Here is a 25508-nt window from a genome sequence, read left to right on the forward strand (position 1 = left end):
ACCAGAAAACAATTGCTTGGGTTCAGTTCCAGCCCGGCTCCACCCGCTTCTCTCACCAGGGCGGGAACATCGGAGCAGGGGTCGGCATGCCGGGGTCGGCCCCGTTGCGGAGTGGCCGGTCTTTGAAGGAGGCCGGTGACAGGGAAGGGTTTTCGGGAAGGGGAAGTGCTCTGCTGGAAGCTTTGGATACCAACGGAAAGCCTTTCTCTCTGCCATGCAGGGCAGCAGAGTGCCTTTCCTTCATCTTCCTCTCCTTATCCCACCAAGAGAAAGACAAGAATGTTTCCAGGAAGGGGCAGCCTAAACAACTGCAATCCAGTCCCTGAGGTGGAAGATGCCGTTTGAAACTAAGTGGGGAAACAGTTTGTGTCAAGTTAAAACTGCAGTGAAGTAAGCTATGTGACTGAAGTCTGACAGTGCTGTCTGTGAGCAGAATACATAGCAAGTCACTGAGTGATGGACAGATGATGATCAGCCATAGGACAACATGTAGGAAGAAAATCTGCTGACCCCAACTATCCCACGATCCAACAGCAACCTGGCTAAACCACAAGCGCAACCTCTGGCTATCCAGCTGTTTGCTCCAGAAAATATCATTATATTCACACACACTCTCAGAGACAGACCAGCAGGGAGTAGTTTGTCACAGATAAGGCTGAAATGTGCTCTCTCAGTATAAGGTTGTTCACCATGTCAAAAAAGCCGAACTAAACTTTTTAGAGCAGCTATTCTTGAAACGGGGCTTTGGAAAGTGCTGATACAAGACATCGATAAACAGGCTACAGTAATAAAATAGGCAGTACACAGGTCCTGGTGTGTGGTGCCCCCCAGTGGCAGTGTCTAACAAGATATACCAGAGCACGCCACGATAATCACCTAACAAATCTACGCACAGCTTTAACAGCGACTGGAGGTGAAGAGACAGACCATCTGTCAGCACTGTGAAGCTGTTGTACAGAACCCGATTTTGGTTTCGGTCGCACTCTTCCCGTCTTCTCTCTGAAAGCCCGCCAGCGCTCACCACAGCAGAGAGGTGGTGGTATTTATGCTATCTACAGGACAGTGGCATGAAGAGGACAGCACACGTGGCGCTCTGGTCATTCTCACGCCTGGTCAATCGGGCTAACGTACTCTGTCCATGTTTGACTGTCAGGTAAGTTTTAGCTTTAATCCGGCTTGATGTTAGCTAGCCATTTGGCTAAATCAGACTAAAACATACACATTACGATAACACCAATTAATGTGTACGGCTTATTTACGCTTGCTTCCAAATTGTCTTCTGACAACTTGTCCCACATTGCTTGTCCAAACTAAAATGCTCCTTTTCTCTTTGGGTGCTCATGATCTATCTGGTCAAACATCCACATCCACAGCGCATCAGCTGCAGCGAAACCAGAAGGCCTTCTGAAAAGGTGGTTTCCTTTGAAATGTTATTAATAATGTTCTTTGCTCTACAGTTAAATTGTGGGGCAGCCCCGATGGAACCACAACGACCCCAATGTGAGTGTCTCATCTCATCTGCGGGCACTTCCCTGACACGTCATCAGTCCAGTGTGCGCCACTGAACCCTGTGTTTCTTTCAAACTCATCCTTGGAGTCTAGTTATGTTATCAGGTAGCAGAATCTTTACCCTACATGAGAAAAAAAATATGTCGCACTCTGCAATTTCACAGGTTTATCTTGGTGTGGTACCAAGCTGATTTGCTACACATCACCATGTAAACACCGTGAACGCAGACAAGAGTCCACACTCATATCTGGTGTCCCCCGTGTTTATCTTTTCTCTGTCCTCACCTCTTCTCCACTCCCCCACCACAGCAGCCGGAGCAACAGAGCAAGGCTGACCACAGCCCGTCCAGCCGGGGTCGCCTTACCAGTTTACCGCGTGGGAGCGGATACAGACCCGGGCTCACAGAGACCCATTCAAAGCCTTGCATATGAAATCTCTTCCTCTGCGCTGATACATTACACTTCATCTGCATATTCACATATTCAGAGCCCGGTGTTCACTTCCTGTCTGTGCGAGATAGAGGGAAAACTGGGCACAGACAGAGCTGATGTGTTTTTATTAGTTTTCAAAGGGTTTTGGTGGTTGGGCAGCAGAACGCCTCACACAAACCTGCTCAGACGAGGCAGGCATCACGAATGAGACTTCAATTCTCGGTAGGAATCAAAATTATATGAATAGTTACGACAAGAACTCAATCAAAATTAGACTGACAGTGTAAGCCAAACAATTAATCAAGCCGAGTCCCCTCAGACACCGATTTGTTTTGGAACAAGCAATACAAAAAAAAATCTATTGCAACTGTAACTGCCATTTGAGGAATTCTGCTGAGACCTGCCCATCACGTAGTCGTCACGGATCATCTCTCAATCCGACAGCAAGTGTCAACAGACACATACACGGAAAAATGAGAGCTGCTATTGTGTGACAATCTCCCAGTGCGGTTACATTTGTAAGCAAACAACAACATACCACAATGACACTCCTGGTGCTCTGCCAAGGCAGCGCTGGCAGCTGCTCCTCTCAGCTAATCACTGGCTCATTGAATTTGATGGTTTTTTTATAACCCTTTCTGCTGCTGTCTGTGTGCGGAAAATGTCTGCGATGCTTAGAGTGCAGATCGATGTTTTAATTCCCAGCATTACGGTCGAGTTCGAACAGTCAAAATGTTACGCACTGACGTCATCGGCTCTTTCTGTCATATTCTTTCCCATGCGGTCACCGTCTGAGCTATGACAACGTTCTGAGCTCTTCAAATGTCCTGGCAGACAATTTCAACAACAATTACACCTGATGAGGGAGGCTTCAAACGAGACTTGATGAGAGAGGACAGTGTTGCATGATGCATTAGAACATAGACAGAGCAGTATGTCTGATAAGCAGGCATAGGGCTGCTTTCCCGGATAGAAATGAAGTCTAGATCATCAGCAAAGTGTCCTTTTGAGCTGAACTAAGCCACACTGCCTCAGTCAAACATGGGTTACAATAGTCCCGGCTTGAGCCTTGTCTTGAACCAACTGCTGTGACTTCTTGAAGGAAGATTAAACTTTGCCCAGGACTAAATAAAGGCTTAAAGTTGTTACATGGCTACACGGTAAATTTCACAGCCTGTTGGAGCACATACAAAATGAAATGCAGCGGAGACTTTTTCCCTGACTGAGCCCAGACTCATTATTCTCAGAAGGAGAAAGGCCTCCTCTCCAAGTGCTGGTCAGTTTAAAATTTTGGGGTTTTGTGTGTGTGAATGTTCTTTTTTCTGCTCCCATTGTTTTGTCAGCTTTTATTTCTTCAATTCCACTAAGTGAGGGGCATTTTGAGGTCTGTTCCAAACATTTATGAAAACCTTCAAGCCAGCGCTGTGTGCACATACTCTCACTAAAGAGAACAATACAAAGCAAAGTTATTGTTGATAATTTACAAATCAGCATGAAATAAAAAAGTACATAAAAAAAAGCTGGAAGTACACTGGTTTTGCGAAGTTTTTATTTTTTTTACTGACTGATTCAATGTACATAAATAACACATTCAGCTTCTACCTTAAGGGTAAGGGGGTCACTGCCTGGCACTAACTCTGTTGATTTGTTCTTTTGTTTTAATTACAAAAATTTAAATATAAATATCTGGCAACTCTTAATATCATTATATAAATTTATATTACTCACGTTGCGTGACATCACATAAAATAAGACCTTTCCCAGAAAGCGCAGCCTCCTTTTAGCTCTTTCACAATTAAAAATGTCCTTCCAGGCCCATTGTGTGGTTTCTTAGTGCTGTGTTACAGTATGTGTGGGAGGTCAGCTGACTTTTCTGAATGCTGCTTGTACTTTAAAGAGTCACACAGATTCATCGTTTTCAACAAAGCAATTTCTTACCGAGTCTAAGCGCAGCATAATGACAGAATCAGTGTCAGGCCAATTCATTTGAGAATAACAAGGCTTTAACACAGAGCACTCTTTAAATTACAACAACTACGCTAACATCCAGAGCGTGATGCATAAATCTGCAGAAATAAGGAACAGTAGCGTTGAGACTTCACATGTGGTTATGATGGGCCATATTTTCTTACTCAACCCGCAAGTCAAAGTCAATAAATGAGAAAAGAACCAACTCTAACCATAAAACAGCCCTGCAACAATACAGTTACCCATGGCTAACTCTGTAACACTGTGTGTGTGTGTGTGTGTGTGTGTGTGTGTGTGTGTGTGTGTGTGTGAGTGTGTGTCTGTGTGTTGCTGCGTCCCTCCCCGGGGCAGTGAGGTGCTGACTGACACTCTGGTAATGCCTTCGTGTTTCCTAAACCTGAGCAGGGTCCACACACACTGAATGAACACACGTCGCTGAGAGAAACGTCTGGCTCTGAGACGTTCACTCACTCGCTCTCGGGCCTCGGCTGCCAAAACGATGCAAGTTAAGACACAGTCCAGAGCAACAAAAGATGCTGCAACAGAGTTCAAAACTATCTTGCACCAGCAGGCACCAACCAGCAGCTGTGCAGGGCTCACACAAATATCTGTATCTGCAGTAGGCTACAGGGTTATTTTTTCAGTAACTGCATGTTAGTTACTTGTATGCTGTACTTGGAAAGACAAGAAATAAATTCAGTGTTGCTGCAGAATCATCAGTAAAACATAAACAGCGTACAAGAGTGCAAAACATCTGTAGAATTTAACACAACACAAAGAAAAAGGACTGAAATGAACACTGACTTTTGTTTAGAGTTTCAGAGAGGCTTTGATTTAAGTCTCTGGAATTTTAAAGGGCTGCAGATCAGGGCTGTGAACCTCATATTACAAGGTGTTCCTCTTATTCTGACCACCTGTCAGAATAAGAGGAACACCTTTAATGTACCGCTCTAATAATAAGATAAGAAACTTATTGCCTTAAAGCTTTATGGACTAAATGATTCAACAATAATAAACACTGTGATAAAAAGCTGTGCTTTTTATCACAGTGTGTATCATGTGTAAGTTCCTTATATAGTACATTATATATAATTACTGCAGTGTACACTGGGATCCATCACTGTATCACACATTAAAGGGCTGTTCATCCTCAGTATGTCTCTGGTGCCAAATGTTTAAGTACAGAAAGCATGTGTGCACCTGTCTGGTCTAATTATTAATCTTGTTTACTTGTTCTTAAACCGATAGTTCCTCATTTAAATTACAGTTCTGCCAATTTCAGACAGTATTTTTTTTGCAGATCAGCACACAAAACAGCAGAGTGACTTCTAAACAGTTAACACAAAAGAAGAGTTATGCGCTTTTAAACAACTTTGATATATTCCCACCACAGTGTCTCCACATGCTGAACTGGCTGCGTCTCGACTGCGCAGACAGTATCACACCTGTGAGTGATGGCGGTGGAGGTTCTGGCGAGCGCCACTGTGTTTTTGTTCAAGTTCCACAGTTTACAGCCTCGCTGCCTGAGGCACGACAGTTTAATTTGACTATAATAAGATCAGCACGACAGATTGGTTTCTCTGCACCGGGCGAGACGCTTGACTTTTATTACAACAGGCATCACTTGGAGACTATTATTGTAAACGTTTAGCTGTGGCGGTGGCCTGCGCTGGCCACACATGTATAAACACACTGAGCTTGGATTACTGAGCCCGAGCAGATATTACCATACCAGCGGCACGGAGATGGAGGAAAGATTTAGCGTGAGAGGATCAAAATCCCAGGTGTGTGCGTGAGCGTGTGTGTAAAATGGTCGTCACTGTCAAAATGACTGGCTGGACAGGGGAAAGTGTGAATATTGCCCTGGCCAGTGTTTGTGTGTCTATGGGTTTTTTTTTTCCCCCTGTCATTATGTTCATAATTTGGGGAAGGAATGCTTGGGGGAACTGTTAAGAATGTCAGGGACCCTCCAGCTTCGCTGTTAAGCTACGGCTACACCCTGACACCCCAATTATGATGGGTTCACCTACAGCAGAGAGAAAAAGAGAAACCCCCAAACAAACGGTGCAGAGATGCATTTGTAGACACACATGTGGTGCATGCACACACACAGAAACCCACAACACCCACTCTTCCTTGTGTCATTTCTTGCTTAACTCTCTGTAATTGCTTAGTGTGTGTGTGTGTGTGTGTGTGTGTGTGTGTGTGTGTGTGAGTGCGTGTCTGTGTGTGTGTGTGTGTGTGTGTGTGTGTGTGTGTGTGTGCGTGCGTGGAAAGCAGAGAAAAGTAAACAGTGGAGTGTTTTCTTTGGAGTTTGCCCACACTGCACGCAGACAGAGAGCAGAGATGATCTCCTGACTAATCGTGTTCTCTGTGAGATGGCACTTACCATCGCCCACTCGCCCCCTGCCCTCCCCTCTTTCTCGTCACCCTCGTCATCACCATCACCATCACACATGGACCGCGTTGGGGTGCAAACGTACAGTCAAGGCGCCACAAGGGGCTGCACATAGACGCAGGCGTTTGCACACATGTAGCAAAACACACACACACACACACACACACACACACACACACGCACACGCACGCACGCACACACACACACACACACACACACACACACACACACACACACACACACACACACGTGCAAATATCACTCATATCTCAGGGTCACTTACTGCAGCTTAAGCGTGTCTGTGATGCGCCACCCGCTAAGAGGGCACTTTCAAAAGTGATTTGCACGCCTGAGAGGGGGCCCGCCACGCTTTCATCCTAAAGAAAACAGCTCGGAGATGTTTTTGACATCAAAATGGTTTTCTGCTCACTCCTGACTCAGAAACAGTTTTTACTTTTTCAAAACTGTTATTGACAGCCTGAGTGATTGGTTAATTACTCATTATTAGAATAATTCATAAGGGAACTATGCCAAATGAATTGGTTCCAGCCATTCAGGTGTGTGGATTTGCTCTGTTTCTGTGTTTTATACTATTAGTCAAAGTCTGACTGGATGATTCTTCAACTGTAAAATGTACAGTAACAAAATTTAAGGCATCCTCTTCAAAAGTGTCATGTCTTTTGTAAAAAATATATATATAAAATGTAAACATTGGCCAACATACAGTAATTATCTGGATTTTTAACTCTCAAATATCAAAGTGCTATTAGCCCCAAAAATCCAGGATCGGTCGAGCAGTAATCTCTTGATTATTTCTATTACAGTAAAAATAATCAAGAGGCTGTCTGATGGAGAAATAATGGTTAACTGCAGCCCCACAGGTAACAGTTAAGTTTCTCTTTATGTTACATGATTACACCACCGTTGGCTGATTTATGTGATAACGATGATGAAACCAGGTCAGACAACAAACAAATACAGGAATCTGTCTGCAGGATGAGCTCAGGGAGACCGAGAGGTTACACGCTTTAAGTCAACAGTTGGAAGTCGGCGGCCTCTTGACAGTTCAGCACTCGTCTGCCTCGCACGTCCGTCAGCCTCACCCCGCCTGTCCGTCCGCATAACCTGCCCTACCAGACGCCACTGCTGGTGATTGATGGTACCCCGGAAAGCTGAAAACCATTCTTCTCTGTGACAGACTCGACGTTCACAGAGAACAGAGCCATTCATCACACTTTGCTACCAGCTTCTCACACTGCCGGAGACATTTCTCATCACTGCTGTGGATACCCGCACTAATGATGATAATGAGCAATCACGATTTAACAGCAATCCTACAGCAGCCTGAGGGTGAGGAGTAACACTCTTACAGACACTTTTTAGACCTTTAAAAGATCCCGAGACGCTTGAAAAGTCTGTTTAAACTAATTTTCCACTGGAGCTAAGATGGAAAAAGTGAAGAGGCAAAGCGGCCGAGACAGGAAAGCAAAGAGACAAACAATGAACAAGTGCTGATAGTTTGATTAATGATCATTTTTTCTGTTTGCCACTCATACACCTGGCAGCACCAAGCTGGAAGGAGGTCCTGGTGTACGGGCCATGACTGTGACCACACACACACACACACGCGCACATGCACACACGCACGCACACACCTCCTGATTTATATACACACACACACACACACACACTCTGAGACATAGGTCAACAACAGTGCTATGGAGAGGGACATTTTCTAAGTTTAAAAAGCATCTGAATCATTGTTTAATCGTTGTTTTGTGAACTTCTGGTCTGGGGCTGTTTTTAGTGGTTCAGTCTTTCGGCCCATTAGTTCCAAGTCGGAAAAATATCAACAGCGTATAATGAGATTTTAAGACTACAGTGTGCTTGCAACCTTGTATCAACAGTTTGTGTTTGGCTCCTTCATGTTTAAATATGACAATGCCCCCATGCACAAAGTCAGGTACATATAGAAATGGTTTTCCCAGTTTGGTGTGAGAACTTGACTGGCCTGCACCACAGGTCTAATCTAGACCCTGGCCTGCACCCGTGGGAGGAATTGAAGCGCATTGGAGTTATTTTCCTCTGCTAAATAGCTGCAATATATGTGACTTGGCATTCAGTAATATGGAAGTGGCTAAAACACCAAACAAATATGGGCGTCTAACATCAACCAAAGTCAATCATTCAATGTAATGAACTCCTAATCCATTGGATAGAGTGTTACATTAACAATACACAAGATTTGAATCCTTCACTGTCCAACGACATTTCCAAGATGTTAACATGGGAATCTTTCCTATGTATACCAACTATCCCACATCACATGAACATGCCATGATTGCCTAACACCAATGGCCGACTTTAAAAATGCTAATGTTTCTGAATGAGAGCCGAAATCTGTTGGAAAGCCTGAAACCAGAGGAGAGGAAGCTGTGGCTGGAAGGGTAAAAATGTCACAAAAGTTACAACAAAAGGACTTAATATGAGAAACCAAAACACAGACTGATAATTAGCATTAGCCTCTTTTTTGGGGGGCAAATTCTTTCCAATGTGTTCAGAAAAAAAGAAAGGTTTTCGATCAGACATTCAAACTGACCGAGTAGGAAATATCAGTGCTGTTTCTTCAGTCAAAGTAGTGATTTTCATCATTAAAAGCAAAATTATAATTAGTCCTACTGCCGAAAAAGTAATCACATGAGCCCTTAACATATCAGATCCTGGAGTCAAAAGAAAGCAATGTGAAGAGAGAGCCTCAGTGAGCAGCTGTGCATCGCTGCTTATTGTACATGAACATCCCACTCTGTGCCTGAGAATAAAGGTCTGTTTGTTTGGCTGACAGGAGACAAGGTAAGAGTGGCCCAACCCTTCACACAGGTATGACAGCCTGATTTAAAGCTTCAATTAAAACACACAGGCACATGCAGCAGGCTATACACACAAAGCAGCTACAGATAAAAAAAAAATAAAAATCCACTGTGCAATAACACCTTCATTGAGTCACAGAAAGACTAAAACAATTACACTCATCTAGATAAGTATCTAATGTTGTAACTCATCCACCTCTCGCCCACTTCTCATCTCGTCTCTGCCCTCAATTCAAACTCTGCCTCTCCTTGTTTTTCTTCCCTGATCATCATTCCGTGATGTGATCCAAACAAGTGAGATCACAGCTCATTACAGCAGGCTTTTGTAAATAGATTGCAATCCCCAAATTACCCAACAGATTTCATGTTGAAGAACATGGAGCATATCCACATGTGCTCTAAAATAATAAAGGGAATGTTGCCTTTTGGAAGGATTACAGATTGTGACACTCTTAAAAGAGAATTTACAGATTGTGAAATAACAATTACACCGCCTCTTTTGGGGCCCTGCCTTTCAGTCCTAATCGGATCTTAGCGGCATCATTTTCCTTTCGAAACAGAAACAATAGCTTCTGAGGTGCAGATCCGACGGCTGGCTGCGCTCTGAAGGAAAACTCCAAACAAACGGCTGAATTACACAAACATGCCATTAGCAGGGGAAGTGTGGGTGTGTGTGGTATCTGTGAGGGTGTGAACACACAGCGCAGAGTGGGCAGCAGCAGTCAGGACGTGTTCACAGATTAGCAACAATGTTTACTATGAGTAATGAGCTTATGTCACTTATGGAAGAATTGAGCGAGGCTGCATCTTTTCACTGTGTGTCACAGCCAGAGTGGGTGTTTGAGAGTAATTAAGAGTCTGCACTGATGACAGAAGACGGTGATATTATGACTGATTTTCTTCGTGAAACAATAAGAGCGTCTAGGTGCTTAGCAGTCGAAGTGGAAACAGTCCAAGTAAATGCACAGATCTGCTGATGCATCTTCACTAAGCCTTTCTGCTTGTGGGTACGTCTATAGTCAGTGAGTCCACAGACAGAAATCCCTTTGTACACTGATATAATGTCTGTGTAAACACCACCATGAAAAACACCAATACTGACAAATCTCTTTGTCAACTGAGCTGTGCGTCTCTCTGTTCATTGTGTAAACTCAGCCTGTCTTATGTTGCCTTCACACAGGTACTTTTATCACAGGTGCAGTTTACCCTCCCTTTACTGGACTTCTAACTGGTGCTAAATTGAAATAAATGGTACACAGCGTGCGCATCAAGCTTATTTGCCGACTCAGTCTGCAGATATGTTTCTCCTGGGTGCAGCTGCCTCAATATTAGAGGCCATCAGTGAAGCCACAATGTCAATACACCGAAACCAAAGCCTGCAGTGAGTGACTATATTAAGTCCTGCAGAGAATAGCGAAATCATTCACACTCCAGAAATAAACTGAAATATCACGGCAAACGTGTTGAAACTATGGCAGATGCTCTCATTTCAACATAAAAGACAACCAAATATGCAGGCTGGAGGGGTGGGAAGAATCTGTGATGGTTATTTAGTGAAGGTGAAAGATTTGAATTATCTCACAGTCAGACATTTTTTAATCCTATCAGGTGTGGACGATCCTCCTACGACCTGTTTGGAAGTTCCCCTGGATTAATACTCTCCTGGATCTTAACTGCCAAAACTTGATGTTCATGTGTAGCAATGTTTTCTTTCTGTTTACCTCTGCAGTGGGATGGCAGGGAGGCGATATACATGCACGACTGATCACAATCACCTGAAAAGGCCCAGAAGACAGCTGCTGCAGTTGTGTGTTATCACATACTTTGCTCAATTGTTGGTTATATACTGAGTTTCAATTTATTTACCAATTATATTGACAATATATTCACATCGCATGTTCATCTATGTATTCTATACATAGCAGGCAAGTGTACACTAGAAATACCATTTAATCATGCCTGACCTGATATAGGAGCCAACACCAGAATGTCAATTAAAATAATCAGACAGCATTACTCATCATGATGCATCCAGTTATTACATTATGAACACAGTGAAATACTGTCAAATGCAGGAAAAGTGGACTGTGTGGACTAATTCTTCCAAATCAAAAGCAGAAGACGTTCAGGATCCGATATTTCCAAATATAATAATGAGCTAACTACTACAAAACTCATTATCAAGGAAACCAATCTTTTCATCAGCACTTGCACAAACAGTTCTTGGAATTAGCTAATGAAAAACCTCTGAAGCCATGACATGCCTCGTTCACTGATCATACAACCTCCAGAGCTCCAGATAAATCATTACTGAACATCCAGCGTGAAGCTGATTATTATTGCCAAACGTCTCCCTAGAGGACATAGCAACAGGATGATTGATGAGCTTGGTAAATATTTAGTGTAATCCCTGGTTACCATCTTCTCACTTCAGCTCTTCCCTCCAACTAACTACACCAAACTAATTAAGCACACGATCCAAGCTTTGCATGTTTGTTGTGGTAAGTATCGCACCAACAAACATGCTACAGGCTACTGTCAGTCACTACCAGAGGTGGGAATGGAATAAACGGCATGAGGTAAGAGGGAGGGAGAACATGAGATGGAGACGGAGAGAGAGAGGAAGAGGCTGAGAGATGATGGAGCAGATGAAGGAGTGACGAAAGCTAAAATCCAATGATTTCTTCAGTTTCCGCTGTGGCACCATTTTCTCTCTTCTCTCAATAGCTTTTTAGCTTCCTTTTGTTTCTGCCGTCTTTCGGTTTTTTACTCATTTGACTGAAAAAGCTGAAAAGTTGGCAGTAACTAAAGCCCCGTACTGAAGCATCCTCCATCTGCCCGAAGAGGAGCTGAAATGTTGCTGCAGACGGCCTCTGAGCTCACGTCTGAAACAACTGCTTCTGTCATTAAAACAAAGGGAAACCCACAGGCACACCGCACCACTGCAGAATAGCACGAAATCTTAGCGCTCTAATAATCAGCTCACTGTCACACGTGACAAAGAAAAGAAGCAAAGCAGCACAACTGAGAAGCTGAGAAGCTAAGTTTTGTGTGAAAAATAAAAAATAATCAGAATCAATGACCAGAACTGTTGCAGATTTATTTTGTGTCAATTGACAAACTGATTGATAAACTAATTATTTCAGAAGTTTTCATACGGAGTAAAGATTCTTTTTATTATTGAAAACAATGAAATGTTCATCACATGTTTTTAAATTGATTGCTTCATCCAACCAGCCATTCAAAAACCTAAAATACTGAGTTTACAAGAGAAAAGCAGCAAATCCTCACACTTAAGAAGCTGGGACAAGCAAGTCCTTGTGATGATTGATCACTAAATAGTGACTATCAAAATTGTGATTATCTGTGTTTATTTTGCTCTTTTATATCTGTACAGCAGTTTTCATTTATATTATTGTCTCCTTTGTTAAATAATAAAAATTACACGAGCAAACAAGTTCAAAACAACAACTGCATAACTTTTGATCATAGATGACTTGTGTTCATTTTTCTAATCATTATTTTGGCGTCTATTTTCTTTATAGTAAAGAAACTAATAAAGAAAATAATCAATAATTGATTACTTATAATGAAAGTGGATCCTCTAAAAACCCATCTTAGTACATTTTATTGCCCAGACCTGACAGGGGCCCGGTGCTGACTCTACCGTCAGGGGATTCGTCCACAGTGGCTCACTGCTGCCATCTATAAGCCACAGGTGAAACTACATCTGCACCGTTTATTTTGGCTTCTGCAGCTCACACGAACAAGACAGTTGATGTGGAATATTTGGGATTTGATTTAAGATACAGACTTAGATGCAATCATATTTAGCTTTGTGATACTATTTATTGACTGTGTGTATTTACTTAACAAACCTCAAAAAGCCCCCCCTGCCCCCTGCCCCCCCCCCTTTCCCAAACTGCATGTTTCCATGTTACAACCTTGCTGGAAAACAGAAAAAGAACTGACTCATGAGTGGAGCAACAAAGCACAACCACAAAACATTCCCTGACTCTGAACGAGGAAAGTGCAGACTTGTTTCTCTTGGCACTGATGGGTCTATTCTTAAGCTAAAGTTCACTTTCGACCCAGGCCAGGCAGGCTGTCTTGTATGAAGGCCTAACCTTTCAAAACAGGGATCAGCCTGCTCGGGGAGCTATTCTGACCACTGACTACCAGGCCACCAACGACACAGTCCTGTTTCTGCTCATTCAATAGGCGGGACGCATGAGAAAATGTGGGCGCTGAGATTATACTGCGTCTCCGTTGAGCCAAAACCACCAGGATTCTGATTCTGAAAGGCAATTTTAAAACAATGGAAAACATGGCACCTTAAATACACACAAACCACACACATGCAGCTAATGAGTCCTCAGAGACAGAAAACACATACTTCAGTGGGGAGTACGCTAATCTGGTTCCAGGCGAGTCTTTATCCCAGTGAGATACACACGCCGCTGCAAGCGTGCCACTGAGGGCTGATTGGACGGGAATAATGTAAACACCAATCAGAGAGTGAGTAAACCTGGCCAATGGGCTGTTACAGAGACGAGGCCGCTCATCATTCACTGAGGGCTTCACCAAATGTTTGGTGCCGTCCTGTCAAAAACAGGCTTCTCCAAAACTTTTCATGGTCGAAGGAAAAATCTTTGTTTGCATCAATTAACTTCTGATAATCTAATGTTTTTAGAGTGACGAGCTGGCCCTTCTCAGACACTGCTGTCCTCTGAAAACCGTTCCTCTCAACGATGTCAGCCTTGGTTTGAGTTTTGTGAAAACGCATTTCTGAAAAAACTTCATTTTTTCTCTATAACTCTCTAAGTTGGAGAAGTGGTGTCCCTGACCAATGTTCCTCCAAATTTGAATTTTTCACAAGCTAAGAAAAGCAGTCTTCTTTTACACTTGATGACAATGCATTCTTTAAAAATTATGTAATTAATTTTTAAGCCTTAAATTCTGGGGAAGATGAATTTACAAAATCACTGTCACTGGACTGTGCAAGACATGCTTCATGAAGGCAAAAAATTGTTTTCAGCTTGTTGTGACTGGTGGGATTTGCACATTTCATTTGCACGATTTTCAAAGGTTTTATCAGTCAAACAAGTGTGAGATTTGATGCTTCCACAATTATCCTCCCTGTCCTGAGAAAACCACGCTTTTCCCCAAAATGTTGACTTTTCACTTGTTGAAAGCTTTGTGAAACTTTGAGATAACTGAATGAGTTTTTTTATGTTTTATTGGCCTAGTTAGCAGGAAAGTCTGGATTTATTGTTGCTGTTCAGTGAAAAATATGTTTCTCAAAAATATACCAACATTTTCAGGAATTTAAGTAAACAGCTGTATTTTCAGCCTCATGGTCATACATTTATGACATAATCCAATTGGTTTACAGGGGATTTTATTAGCCTCAGGTGAATAATTTCAACCCATAAACGAGCATTTAATGCTTCAGTTTATCTGAAAACAAAACAAAAAAAAAAATCACCAAATTAGGGAGCACATGGTTTGGAACTTTGGAAAGCAAAGTTATGCTTTTTTGGAGCAGAATTGGCAAGTGTATAGGAATACATCTTCAACCATTACAGGGCTAATAAGGCAGAAAATTGTGGATGTAAACACACTACAATATCCTCTACCCGCGCACACACACACACACACACACACACACACACACACACACACACACACACACACACACACACACACACACACACTCACACTACTGGATGACACATGAGTCAAAACAGCTAAATCACATTACTAACAAGTTACACGGATTGCATAACATGCCCACAAACTGTAGTAAGGAGCGGTATTACTGCTTGTGTATGAGAGTAAACTGCTGGCAGGCTGCACAATGGCCGCTTTAGGCCTATAAACGCATCACCACTCTGAGCAAACAGTGCGGAGCTTTGTGGGGAAACAGGCGTGTTAAATCCTGTGTGAGTCTCTGGCGTGGGACACTCTGCGAACCCGGATGGGGGAGAGACCAAAGGCTAGCAGAGAGAGAGAGAGAGAGAGAGAGAGCTGTAAGAAGATGAGAGGATGATAAGTCCTTCTGAGGAGGAATTCGGATATGGCTAATGAAGGATATAGATGAAGGAAGTCTGTCTCCTGAATGCGATCTGCACTTCAAAAACAATGAGGTGGAAACCTCGAGCTGTTTCACGTATACACCCTCTCACGTCCCCAAACTCTTTCCACCTTCCCCGTCTCCCTGTCATTTTCCCTGCCATGAGCGAGGTGTGTTAATAATTCAGCCCGTCTCCCTGTGCGTCTGCTGTGACAGCTGCAGGTGGGAGAACTCGCACAGAGAGAGCGACGTCGAGGGGTTTTGTTCACGGCTTTCCTGTGAAGCGCTTCAGTGGGAGAGCACAATGGGGTCGTGTTGAACCCTCAGATGCAGAACAGATTAATGTGAGCAGCCTGGAAGCACTTCCCCATTCGGATTCGTTGTTCATGCATATTTCACGAGTGCAGTTTCCAAAATATTCAATTCTCATTAATGTCAGGAAGATGCATAATTCATGAATTAATGCTACAGTGTTGTTTTTTTGCTTATTTTAGGAAATTGTGCTCTGTTTTTCTAGTTGGATTTTTGTACGAACAAAGACATGAAATCCATCCATATGTTCCTGCTGTTCTTATTTTTAGCACTTCCTGTTATAAGCTTAGAATAGACTATATAAAGCAACACACATTCCATTTTCCAATTTGGAGACCCCGACACATGAAGAGTTTTGACCAGTCGAGTCTCTTTTGGTCACTGAAACCCACAAACTACACACATAACTTGCGCAACTACACGAGACCCAAATGACCCCAAACCTGTCACTCAAACTCGCATTCCTGGAGGTTTCTGACCAGAAAAAGCAACAAGACACAGAAGACGTTCTGGATGAAACTGTGCCTGTGGAAACAGGCTGGCTCGTACGTTTCGCAGAGCAAACTGGGACTGACAAACTTTGCAGTTCTACTCGTTAACCTAAGTGCCTCCTCCCATGTAACACCGCTAAACAAAATAATTAGTTTTAGGTATTCAATTAGAAATGGCTCAGCTTAAAAATGCTCATAGAAGCTTAGTTGGAGGATATATAGCCTGGGGACAAGAGCTGCCTGGGACGACGGGTTCTGGAAGACAAAGCTTTACCCACCATTGATATTAGTGAGTTTGTCTGCGGATTAATTTTAGCTATGCTAGCGCCATGGCTCTATGGATGAAGGTCTAAGTGCTAAAATAAAATGTTGAACATTGCAAGCATAATGTGCTAAACACGAGCAGATTAACATGAAACTGAGTATGCTACCAAGCTGGTTACTTTTCCTTTGGCTCATAGAAGTGTGAATTTGATTATTTCTTTTGCTGAAATGATGGCAATGAGAAAAATTTGCAAGCACAACTTCCAAGAGGAACTGATGTATTTAACTTTACCTCAGTGTCTGCTATCATCAGTTCATCATCCAGCATCTTCAATTCCTTTGCAAACAGTGAGACAGTTCACTGTTTGCACTATTAATCTCAAAGGCGTTTAAGTACATAATCGCTTTTCGGATGACGCTAATTGGCTATAATCCATCCTCATCGTTTATACTGGTGGAGTTAGTGTGGAGCCCTGTAATAAACAATCCCACAGAAACGCATATGGAAACCACTGTTTTTAATTAAGCATTTTAGCCATCTTTTTTATGCCGTTTGATAACATATTTGGAACCTTGCTTTAGGGAAAGACGCCCGAGCACAAAGATCAAACTGCTCAACTCTTCTGCTGCTCTGCTACAGCCTCAGAGAAAAGACAGAATATCCCTTCTGTTTGCTTGTGTGCTGATCTTTTGATACTGCAGCTGGCTGCCTTTCTGGCCCTCCAGTGTCCATCCACTATTCCCTGTCCACCTCCGCCCCTGCAGCATTAGAAAATAACCTTCACTCTGTTCTCAGTGATGACTCTTTACAACGGAAACCAGCACCCACACACACAGACGCCGCGTCTCAAACCGATACTACAACTCAAGCTTCCTGGGGGAGTCTGATGAGCGAGCTGGCCTCTGAAGGGATTCCCTGTAAAATGGCAGCAGCAGGGTGAAGGCTGATGGGAAGGAAGAGAGAGAGATGCTGAGCAGCCGGTGTGAGTGATCTTTTCCTCTGTGGTGGGACAGACTGGAAATTGCCCCACACCACCGCTGCCAGTAATCCAGCAGCTCAGCTGTTCAGAGCAGGCAGCATGTGGTGAGGAGCTACCAGAGCAGGGTTTATTGGTGTGGAAACAAATAAACACAGGAGAGCCGCATACAGGTACAGGGATTTTCTGTCACTCTGCATGTGTGCGTGTGTGTGTGTGTGTGTGTGTGTGGCCTGAGGATGATCTACCATGTGGGAGGTGGGAGCAGTCACAGCCTCTGACCACAAAGGATGTGGAGAAAGGAGTCATCATTCGCTCCCTCTCACTCATTCTCCCACTCTCTTTTCCTCTATGTCTATCTTCCTCCATTCTCTCTTTTTTCCTCTTCCTTCTTTCTTATTCGCATGTTTTGTGCATATGGTGTGCTATTAGAGCATCAGCACAGTTATCTTTATGTGTGAGAGATCAATCTTTTTTGATCATTTAATCATTAAAAAACAGCAAAACTTGCCCATTATAATATTCCTGCCGGGCCATGGTTATCCACGCTCTTCTTTTGTCCAACCAAGAGTCCAAAACTCAAAGAAATTCAGATTACAATGCAATAACGAAGGGAAAAGCAGTAAATCTACAGAGTGGAGACGGTGGAAACTAGTGAATTTCTGACATTTCCGCTCAAAACAGACAGCAGCAGACAGCTGTTTCCAGCAAACAGGCTCTGATAAACCTGTCCAGCACCAAGCAACAGACAGACAAATTTAACGACTACATCCACAAATAAATGATAATGTTACTCTGTGTCTGCTTGGTGTGTTAATAAGCAACTGTTTTTAGCCACAAACACACCATCAGGCAAAAGTTTGTCAGCCAGCTTGTTTGACTGTTCTCACGCCAAGAGGGCCAAAGATGTGATTAAAGATGCTTCAGACTGGTTTCATAATGATCCTGAAGAAAAGTGAAACAGATTATTACAGATTTTTGAAACTGAAAGCAGGAAATGTTTGATATTTTTAATAATAACTGAGAAAAGGGATTCATATTAAAACTATAATTCAAAAATTTTCTGTTATTTCCTAATCAATCATTTAGTTTCAGAAAAGCTTATATTACACCACAGAGATGTGCGGGCTGACCTGGCTCGTCCACTTTGACTCAGGGACTCAAAGGCTGGAATCAAACTAAACTCAACTGAATGATGAAATGACGCCAAATTCATCCAAAATGTGGTCGGATTCGATGAAGAAACTACTGCTACTTAAAAGCAGTGTCTTATGTTCACATTACAAATGGCCTTATTATCTATGATCTGACTAAGCCCTTGGCTCCACATCCCACCCAAACCGCCACGGTGACGGAGGATCAGTGCTGCCTGGAGACTGTGTGTCAGATCCCACTGTGGAGGAGCAGGAGGAGGAGGGGGGCGGCGCCGGAGGATCTCCTGGGATCACCGCAGAGCTCCGAGACAAAAGGGACATTGTGGCACTGACTGACCCATCCAAGAAAACATTACTTCCTGTCCCATCAGCTCCAGCATCCTCCGCACATGAGCTGCTCACTTCCCAGAACTGAAAGCCCCTTTTTAACATCATCTGCTGTTAAAAACTCACAGCAGCACTCAGTTCTCAAAACAGTTCACGATATTTGTGGAGGAAATGGTGTCCACCACAGTTTCACACTGACATGACAAATAAAGATGTTAATTGAGAAGAAGGTTTTCACATTAACTAGATGCAATGGTGAAAACCCAAGTCAGGCGAAAGAAAAATAGGTTTTGGAGACTTGAGGCAGCGTGTCAAAGGTGCTACACACATGTTTAAGCCCATTAATTACAAGCCTTGCATGCCTTACCTTACAGCTGACAAAGCATGACTCCAGTTTTCCTTGCAGTCACTGGCTACACCTCATGTTAGCTATGCCATGAAAATGAACTTGAAAGGACATTAAGGCTGCTTGACATGCTAGCTAATCCTTCTTAAAGTTCCATTAATCCATTTTTATTATTATTAAAGGGGAACTTAATGCATTAAAGTCTGAAAAATTAGTACAAAAAATCTGTTGTGGAGTGAGAAAGAAGTGAGCTGACCAGACCTCTGCAGCCTGCTCCTCATCTCTGCTTGAGGTTAGCGGCGAGAGGCTACATTCACCCCTGCTAGCATAAACACACTCTATGGAACTTTTAAGCCTCTTTTAGGTTTCTATTTCAGTGCACATGGTTATGTGTCAGCTTGCTAGCAGTTCTTTTGTCACCTAGTGGCCAAATTTGATTATGGCAGCTTTAAAGCACACGGAGTTTGAAAGCTAAGGTTGGAGATTCTGCTGCTGGACAGCACTGTATTCACAAGGTTTCTAATCAGGAAACAAAAGCCAGACAACAAGCAACAGGCCACGACAAACTCCATGAAAAGGAGCATGTTAATATGGTCAGTTCCTGCTTTGAAAAGCTTTCCTTAAATCACCAAATCTTAAATTTCACACTTCACACTGTGAGTCATCAGGTTTCACTACAAACATTGTGAAGAGGGCAACTTGCTCAAAACACAATGTTTCCTCAGAGGAGGAAGGGCAGCGACTTACCGGAGAAAAGGTAGACTTATTAGCTTAAGATAACTCATAATAGATTTTACAAGTTCAACAGACATTCGCAAAATATTGATGGCCAGCTAACATTAGGTAGCATATCGGTAGCTTAAGTTAATTGGGCCCAGTGCCAACTCAGTGTCGCTAACATGAGTAAACTAACTGATAGCATTAAGCTAATATCTACACGACATGATGTAACTGCTGACTGCATTTTCAGATGAGCTTGTTCAGATATTTCTCTAAGAAGAGAAAGACAGATGATGAAGATGATGCTAGTCAGGTATCACTAGCCTTTTACTGACTCATAAATGATGATGGTTAGGTAAAAAATTGTGTCCACACTTGTAATCAGATGTGATGTGAGTGTAAATTATCTAACGTTAATGTTTTATGTAATCATATAAGACAAGTAACATTAGACAGGGAGGAGCAGTGGAACAAAGCGAAGGAGAGCAGAGTACAGGAGGGGGAGAGCCGAGTGACGGAGCAGGAGAGCAAAGTGATGGTGCAGCCTCTGAGCCTTCTATAAAAAAGCCAGAAAAATGAATTGTTCTGAGCCTGAGTGCAAACTTTGCCACTGACTCTACAGCCCCATCAAGAAATGATTATTTATTGTTTTTATTTGTATTCATTTAATTTTATTGTTTTCATTTTTTTTTATTAATTGATTTTTTTACATTCAGCCTTTAAAAAGCAATTTTCAACTGGCCATTCAATAAATAGGTTGTAAAAGTAAAATCTGCAGTCAAGCGTCATTTCTTTATGCCACCACGGCTCCCCAGAGAGCCTGCCCCCGCTGCAGAAAAAAATCCTACAGGAAACACTGAAACAAAACCAGTTTTACTCATTCATTCATTACTCATCTAGACTAACTGCATGGTTTCAAACTCACTATGATTTCACTGTGTTTTGGAACGCCTATTCACTGTTATCAAGGCTGTTATCAGCTCCTTTCCTTTGCCTGGCTCTTCAAAACAAACCCTTGTGCAGTGATTCCAGGGAATAGGAAGTTACCCATGTTTGTCAGACAGGATACATTGGAAAGTTGTCATTTGGAGAAACGTAGTGTGAGAGGAGGAGGAAGAATGCATGAAAATGCTGAAGATGTGTTTGTGGGATCACACTACCTTAACATGACTCTGAGCGCCCAGGTTGTAGATCTCTGTAGGCTTCACCTGGTTGATGATCTTCACCAGACACGTGCTGTCAGTCAGATCGCCATAATGCAGCTTCATGTCTGATAAAGAGGGAGATGAACAAACACGACTGCCTGTGTTTATACTTACATACACTTTAATGTCTACAGGTTGGTGGGGGGGACGGCCAGAGAAAGGAGCTGAAGTCTGGCATTCAGGATCTGACCTGCTGGCAGCTGCCATATTTGGTGGATGAACTGTATTTTGTAACCTTAGCTAGAACGCAGACATGTGATAAAATTGTGAAACACTAAACTTCTTGTCAAAAACGACCCAGACACTGGTGAGGGCTGGATACTTACTGCCTTCAGTGTGCGTCTGTGGGTTCTGGTAAAGATGCTCAATGCGGCCCGTGTTGAAGGAGCTGGAGCGACGCAAAATGCCATGGACCTGTGACAGAGGAAATGGACATTATTTTATTTCACAATAAATCCTTAGACCACTTCACCTCTAACATTAACATGAGCACAAAGATGAGCATATCATCTTGATACAATAACATCTGTATGCTAAATAAACCTGAAAGAAACAGACTCATGTTGAATCTGTACTTACTTATTATTGTCTCAGTTTAGATCAGATGGGTTCATTTACACGGTTCAGAGTTGGTGTCGATGATTTTATACCTTTTTTTAAATCACATTACTGTCAGTGGATCAAATTTCAAACTGAACTGGCTCTGCAATGAGATGCAGGCTCCTTCTAGACTGAGTTGACAAGGTAATAAAAACACACTCGTTTCATTTTGTAACAGATAAAACAGGCATATTTCGTGTTGCCATTACTGCCCTGGCCTTAAAAAACAGTGTTTCCTCTGGGCTCATCTTACATTTGGAAGTCTGTTATAAATGTCACGATGTCATGAATTGAAGACTCAACGAAGACTCGCTACTCAGCTATAGTTTGTCATGTTTAATGTATTCTGTGCATATGTATGTTCCCACATATATTAATGTGGTGACACATTCAAAAGACGTGAAATATGATGTAGTGGTCTGCTTGGATTTACTGTGTTTGTGTGAAAGATCTTGGGACAGTACAGCATTTTGTATCACAAAAGCTGATGTAACAATATTGTGTCTCATGGCTCCAGCTCACCATGTTTTTAATACTGCCTGTGATCTGTGATCTGTACTCCATGTTCTGAGGGGGATGTGTGAGGAAGCTCTGCTCAAGTAAGATAACAGAACCTGATCCAAGGGGAGTCCATTAGTGGGAGGACGCTGTGCCCTGACCTCACTTCCTTTATTCACTGTGCACTTCCTGCCTGCTTGTGCGCTCCTCTTTAATGCCACCCACCCCCTCCTCATGCAGCATCTCCTGCCTGGACCCAGTCCACTTCCCCTCTGCTGTCTCTGAAGCAGGCAGCAGATGGCGAAGCTGACCAGTCAGGCTGGGATGAAGGTGTGTGTTTGTGTATGTGTGCCGCTACACATCTGAGGGGAAATGAAGTCATGCAGCTACCGTCAGGAAAACACAATGAGCCCTGCTGCAACATGTAGCTTTGTGCAAGTGTATGTATGTACAGTCATCACGGTTAGGAGGTGTGAAACCGCCGCTGAAGCCCTGCGTAGCTTCAGTCAGGCAGAAACAGCTTGTTAACCTCTGCATCCATCTGGCTGTTGACTTTTGTACTCCTGAAAACACATCGTGCAGCAGGTGAAAGTCTGTGACCTCACTCGTATGACCATATAATAACAACCACTTCCCTGTTAATGGTCTGACCCAGGGGTAAAAGGTGAGGGGTGAACCGGCTCAAAGCAACACAAAGGGTCTTATCAGGATGAGGTATGAGTCAGCCTGTGTGCAAAGCTGACAGGTTACGTCAGGATCCCTCAGGAGCTCCCACGCGCTGCGGTGGCTGGATGCATCTTATCGTGGGAATGTCGCGCTGTGTGCGTCTGTGTTTGTTGGCATTCAGGACTGTCTGCATTCATTTCTGCGTATGTGTGTGTCTGAGCTTTCAAAGGGCAAGTTCTCGGTACTGTTAAGAACGCAGTTTGGATTTCTCTCTCACCTCGTAGCCTTTAGCGAGCAGGAACTCAGCCAGGTAGGAACCATCCTGAAAGGACAGAAAGCACACAAATTGATTAGTTTCTTGTACTGACTGAATAACAGCAACACAACCAAAACATGAGAAAACATTCACCACCACAGTTACCATAGAATTTAAGATACCATCAAGATTATGTGAAATAGACTTTGATTTAAAAGTTCTTATATTTCTCATCTGTGTTATTACTATACCACTAGGTCAAAATGTTAGAGCCCTTAAAGACTATTCATTTCCTGTTAATGTGATCTAATAAGCTGACAACTAATTTAATCCTATCTGTATTTTAATTACATTTTTCAATCAATTTTCGATGATGCGATTGGCGTATAACAATTAACAGACTCAATAAAGTCATAGGATGTTTAAAATAACGTATATACAATGAGAATCAACGCTGGGATTGTTTTGCAGATCTAAAATAATCCATTTATTGATTCATTTTTCACCGTGCTCAGCTGACTTAATGAACAAGAAATGCTTTGTACATGCAGGCAATGCTCCTGCTGTTTGCGCAAGATAAGATCATCAATAAAATGATTCTCTCATCACTCGTTATCTGAGGTAAGGTTCTTGTGTGCTCAGTGACGTGTGTTATGTCTTGAGTACACAATGAGAGAATCTGAAACAATGGCGCTTAAGAGAAATGAAGTTGAGACTAGCAACAACAGCAAACAAATATCAGTGTGACAAAGGACTTTTCAAAGAAGCACAAGCTGTTCTCTGTTGAAGAAGTATAGTCAACAAAATGACTCGTTCTTATCAATTCACCAATGTAAAAAGACGTCCAAATGCGCCGCCGCATGGGACGTTTTACAGAGAACCTTCAGGGGAAATGGTCTTTCCTGACAATTCTTCTTGGTGAAACTGGCTGGTGCAGTGATTTGTTGGAAAGTAAACCTGTATATTGTTCACTCCATGACACATTAATGGACATGAGTAGTAAAGAAAAACTCTTTTATGGTGTTGGAACACAACCTTCCTGAAACCACCACACTGTAGCTGAATATGGAGTCCTGGGATCATTAGGTGTAACATCCACATGAATCAGGAGCCTTGGGCAGACACTGGGCCAACGTGTGTGTGTGTGTGTGTGTGTGTGTGTGTGTGTGCGTGTGTGTGTGTGTGAGAGTGAGCGAGCCCTGTCAATAAGGTCTTGTTCCCCTCACCCATGGTACTCCTCGTCTTTTTTCCCTGCTCAGACTTTCCGACCGCACATTCTGGAACACTCTGGAACATTCCGAACTAGTCATGGCATTCATCCCTCAATCCCTCTCACATACGTGCACACACACAGACACACGCATGCACGCACGCTCAGACACACGTCCTCGCACACTGCCTGCCCCATGCGTCCTCTCCAGGTCTGGAGGTAACCGTCGAGGTGGAGGGCAGGGAGCAGCGGAGGAAGGGTTTGAGGGAAGGCTGGAGGTTGGGGGACACCCAAGAACCTGCACTGAGCAGCAGGCAGGGTTGTAATGTTCGGCTGCACCGGGGCCTGCTCCTGGAAAGACTGCACAGGTGGGCCAAGTCTGACCTGGGAGATTTGCCTGTGGAAGCTTTACCTCCCAAACTGACAACTACAAGATGGAAAAACTAGTAAAAGCAGTAGTTGTTTAAAAAAGAAAATGCAGAGTCTTTATCTATCTGGTTGGTTAACAGTGAGTTGCATTAAAGCTGTATTAGCCGATTTGCTGATACTGTAGTTGGTTGTACAGGGAACAGGGTTGATGACAATGCTGAGACTGAACCACAGAGGAACTGTGTCAGCCAAAACAACACATGACATCCATTTAGATGTCACTTCCATGGTGTTGATATGGCTGTTTTCAATTTCAATTTCAATTTCAATATTCGCGAGGGGAAAGTCCAAATTACAGCAGCATCAATAAAGCAGATAGAGTAATATAAGAAGTGCATGCAAATTAAAAACAACATCAGTATATGTACAAAAGAGTGAGAATTTTTTGATGCATGCATCCAGGAAGTCATTCTCATGTCTAAAATCTCTTGTCAGGTCTCCACTCTGCCACCCCTCCACATCCTAAGCATGTTGTAGCCTAATAGGTTTCTGCATTTCATTCCTGTCTAGCAGTCATGGGTTCTTATTTACGTACTTATGATTATGATTATCCATTTGAATAAAAAATCTGAAACTTTTTAACGTAAAGCAGCCGATGACTCCATGACAGCCCCATACAGTGATGAAGACTGTGACATGCACTTGAACGCAGCAGAAGATAGTATGTGTTTCACCCCTGTTCCCAAGGTTGAGAATGAACTTTGATGGTCAAACGTATGGTGGCGTGCGTGTTAATGGAGCTTTAAATGAAACCTATACCTCGTACCTCGTGGCAGCTTCTTGAACACACTGAAGAAGGTATC

The 25508-nt window shown here is 42.9% G+C and overlaps 1 protein-coding gene across 1 annotated transcript in view; it reads right to left on the bottom strand.

The window, feature by feature from the left end:
- Positions 1 to 25508, bottom strand: part of gmds (GDP-mannose 4,6-dehydratase) — a 160743-nt gene that overhangs the window by 124143 nt on the left and 11092 nt on the right. The window contains exons 2-4 of the mRNA XM_076723453.1: positions 23088 to 23132; positions 21373 to 21460; positions 21002 to 21111 (exon numbers count right to left, since the gene is read on the bottom strand). Coding sequence (XP_076579568.1) covers positions 21002 to 21111; positions 21373 to 21460; positions 23088 to 23132 — 243 coding nt within the window. The remainder of the gene's footprint in view (positions 1 to 21001; positions 21112 to 21372; positions 21461 to 23087; positions 23133 to 25508) is intronic.

The sequence above is a fragment of the Chaetodon auriga genome, chromosome 3 (genome assembly GCF_051107435.1).
Source record: "Chaetodon auriga isolate fChaAug3 chromosome 3, fChaAug3.hap1, whole genome shotgun sequence".
Classification (NCBI taxonomy): domain Eukaryota; kingdom Metazoa; phylum Chordata; class Actinopteri; order Chaetodontiformes; family Chaetodontidae; genus Chaetodon; species Chaetodon auriga.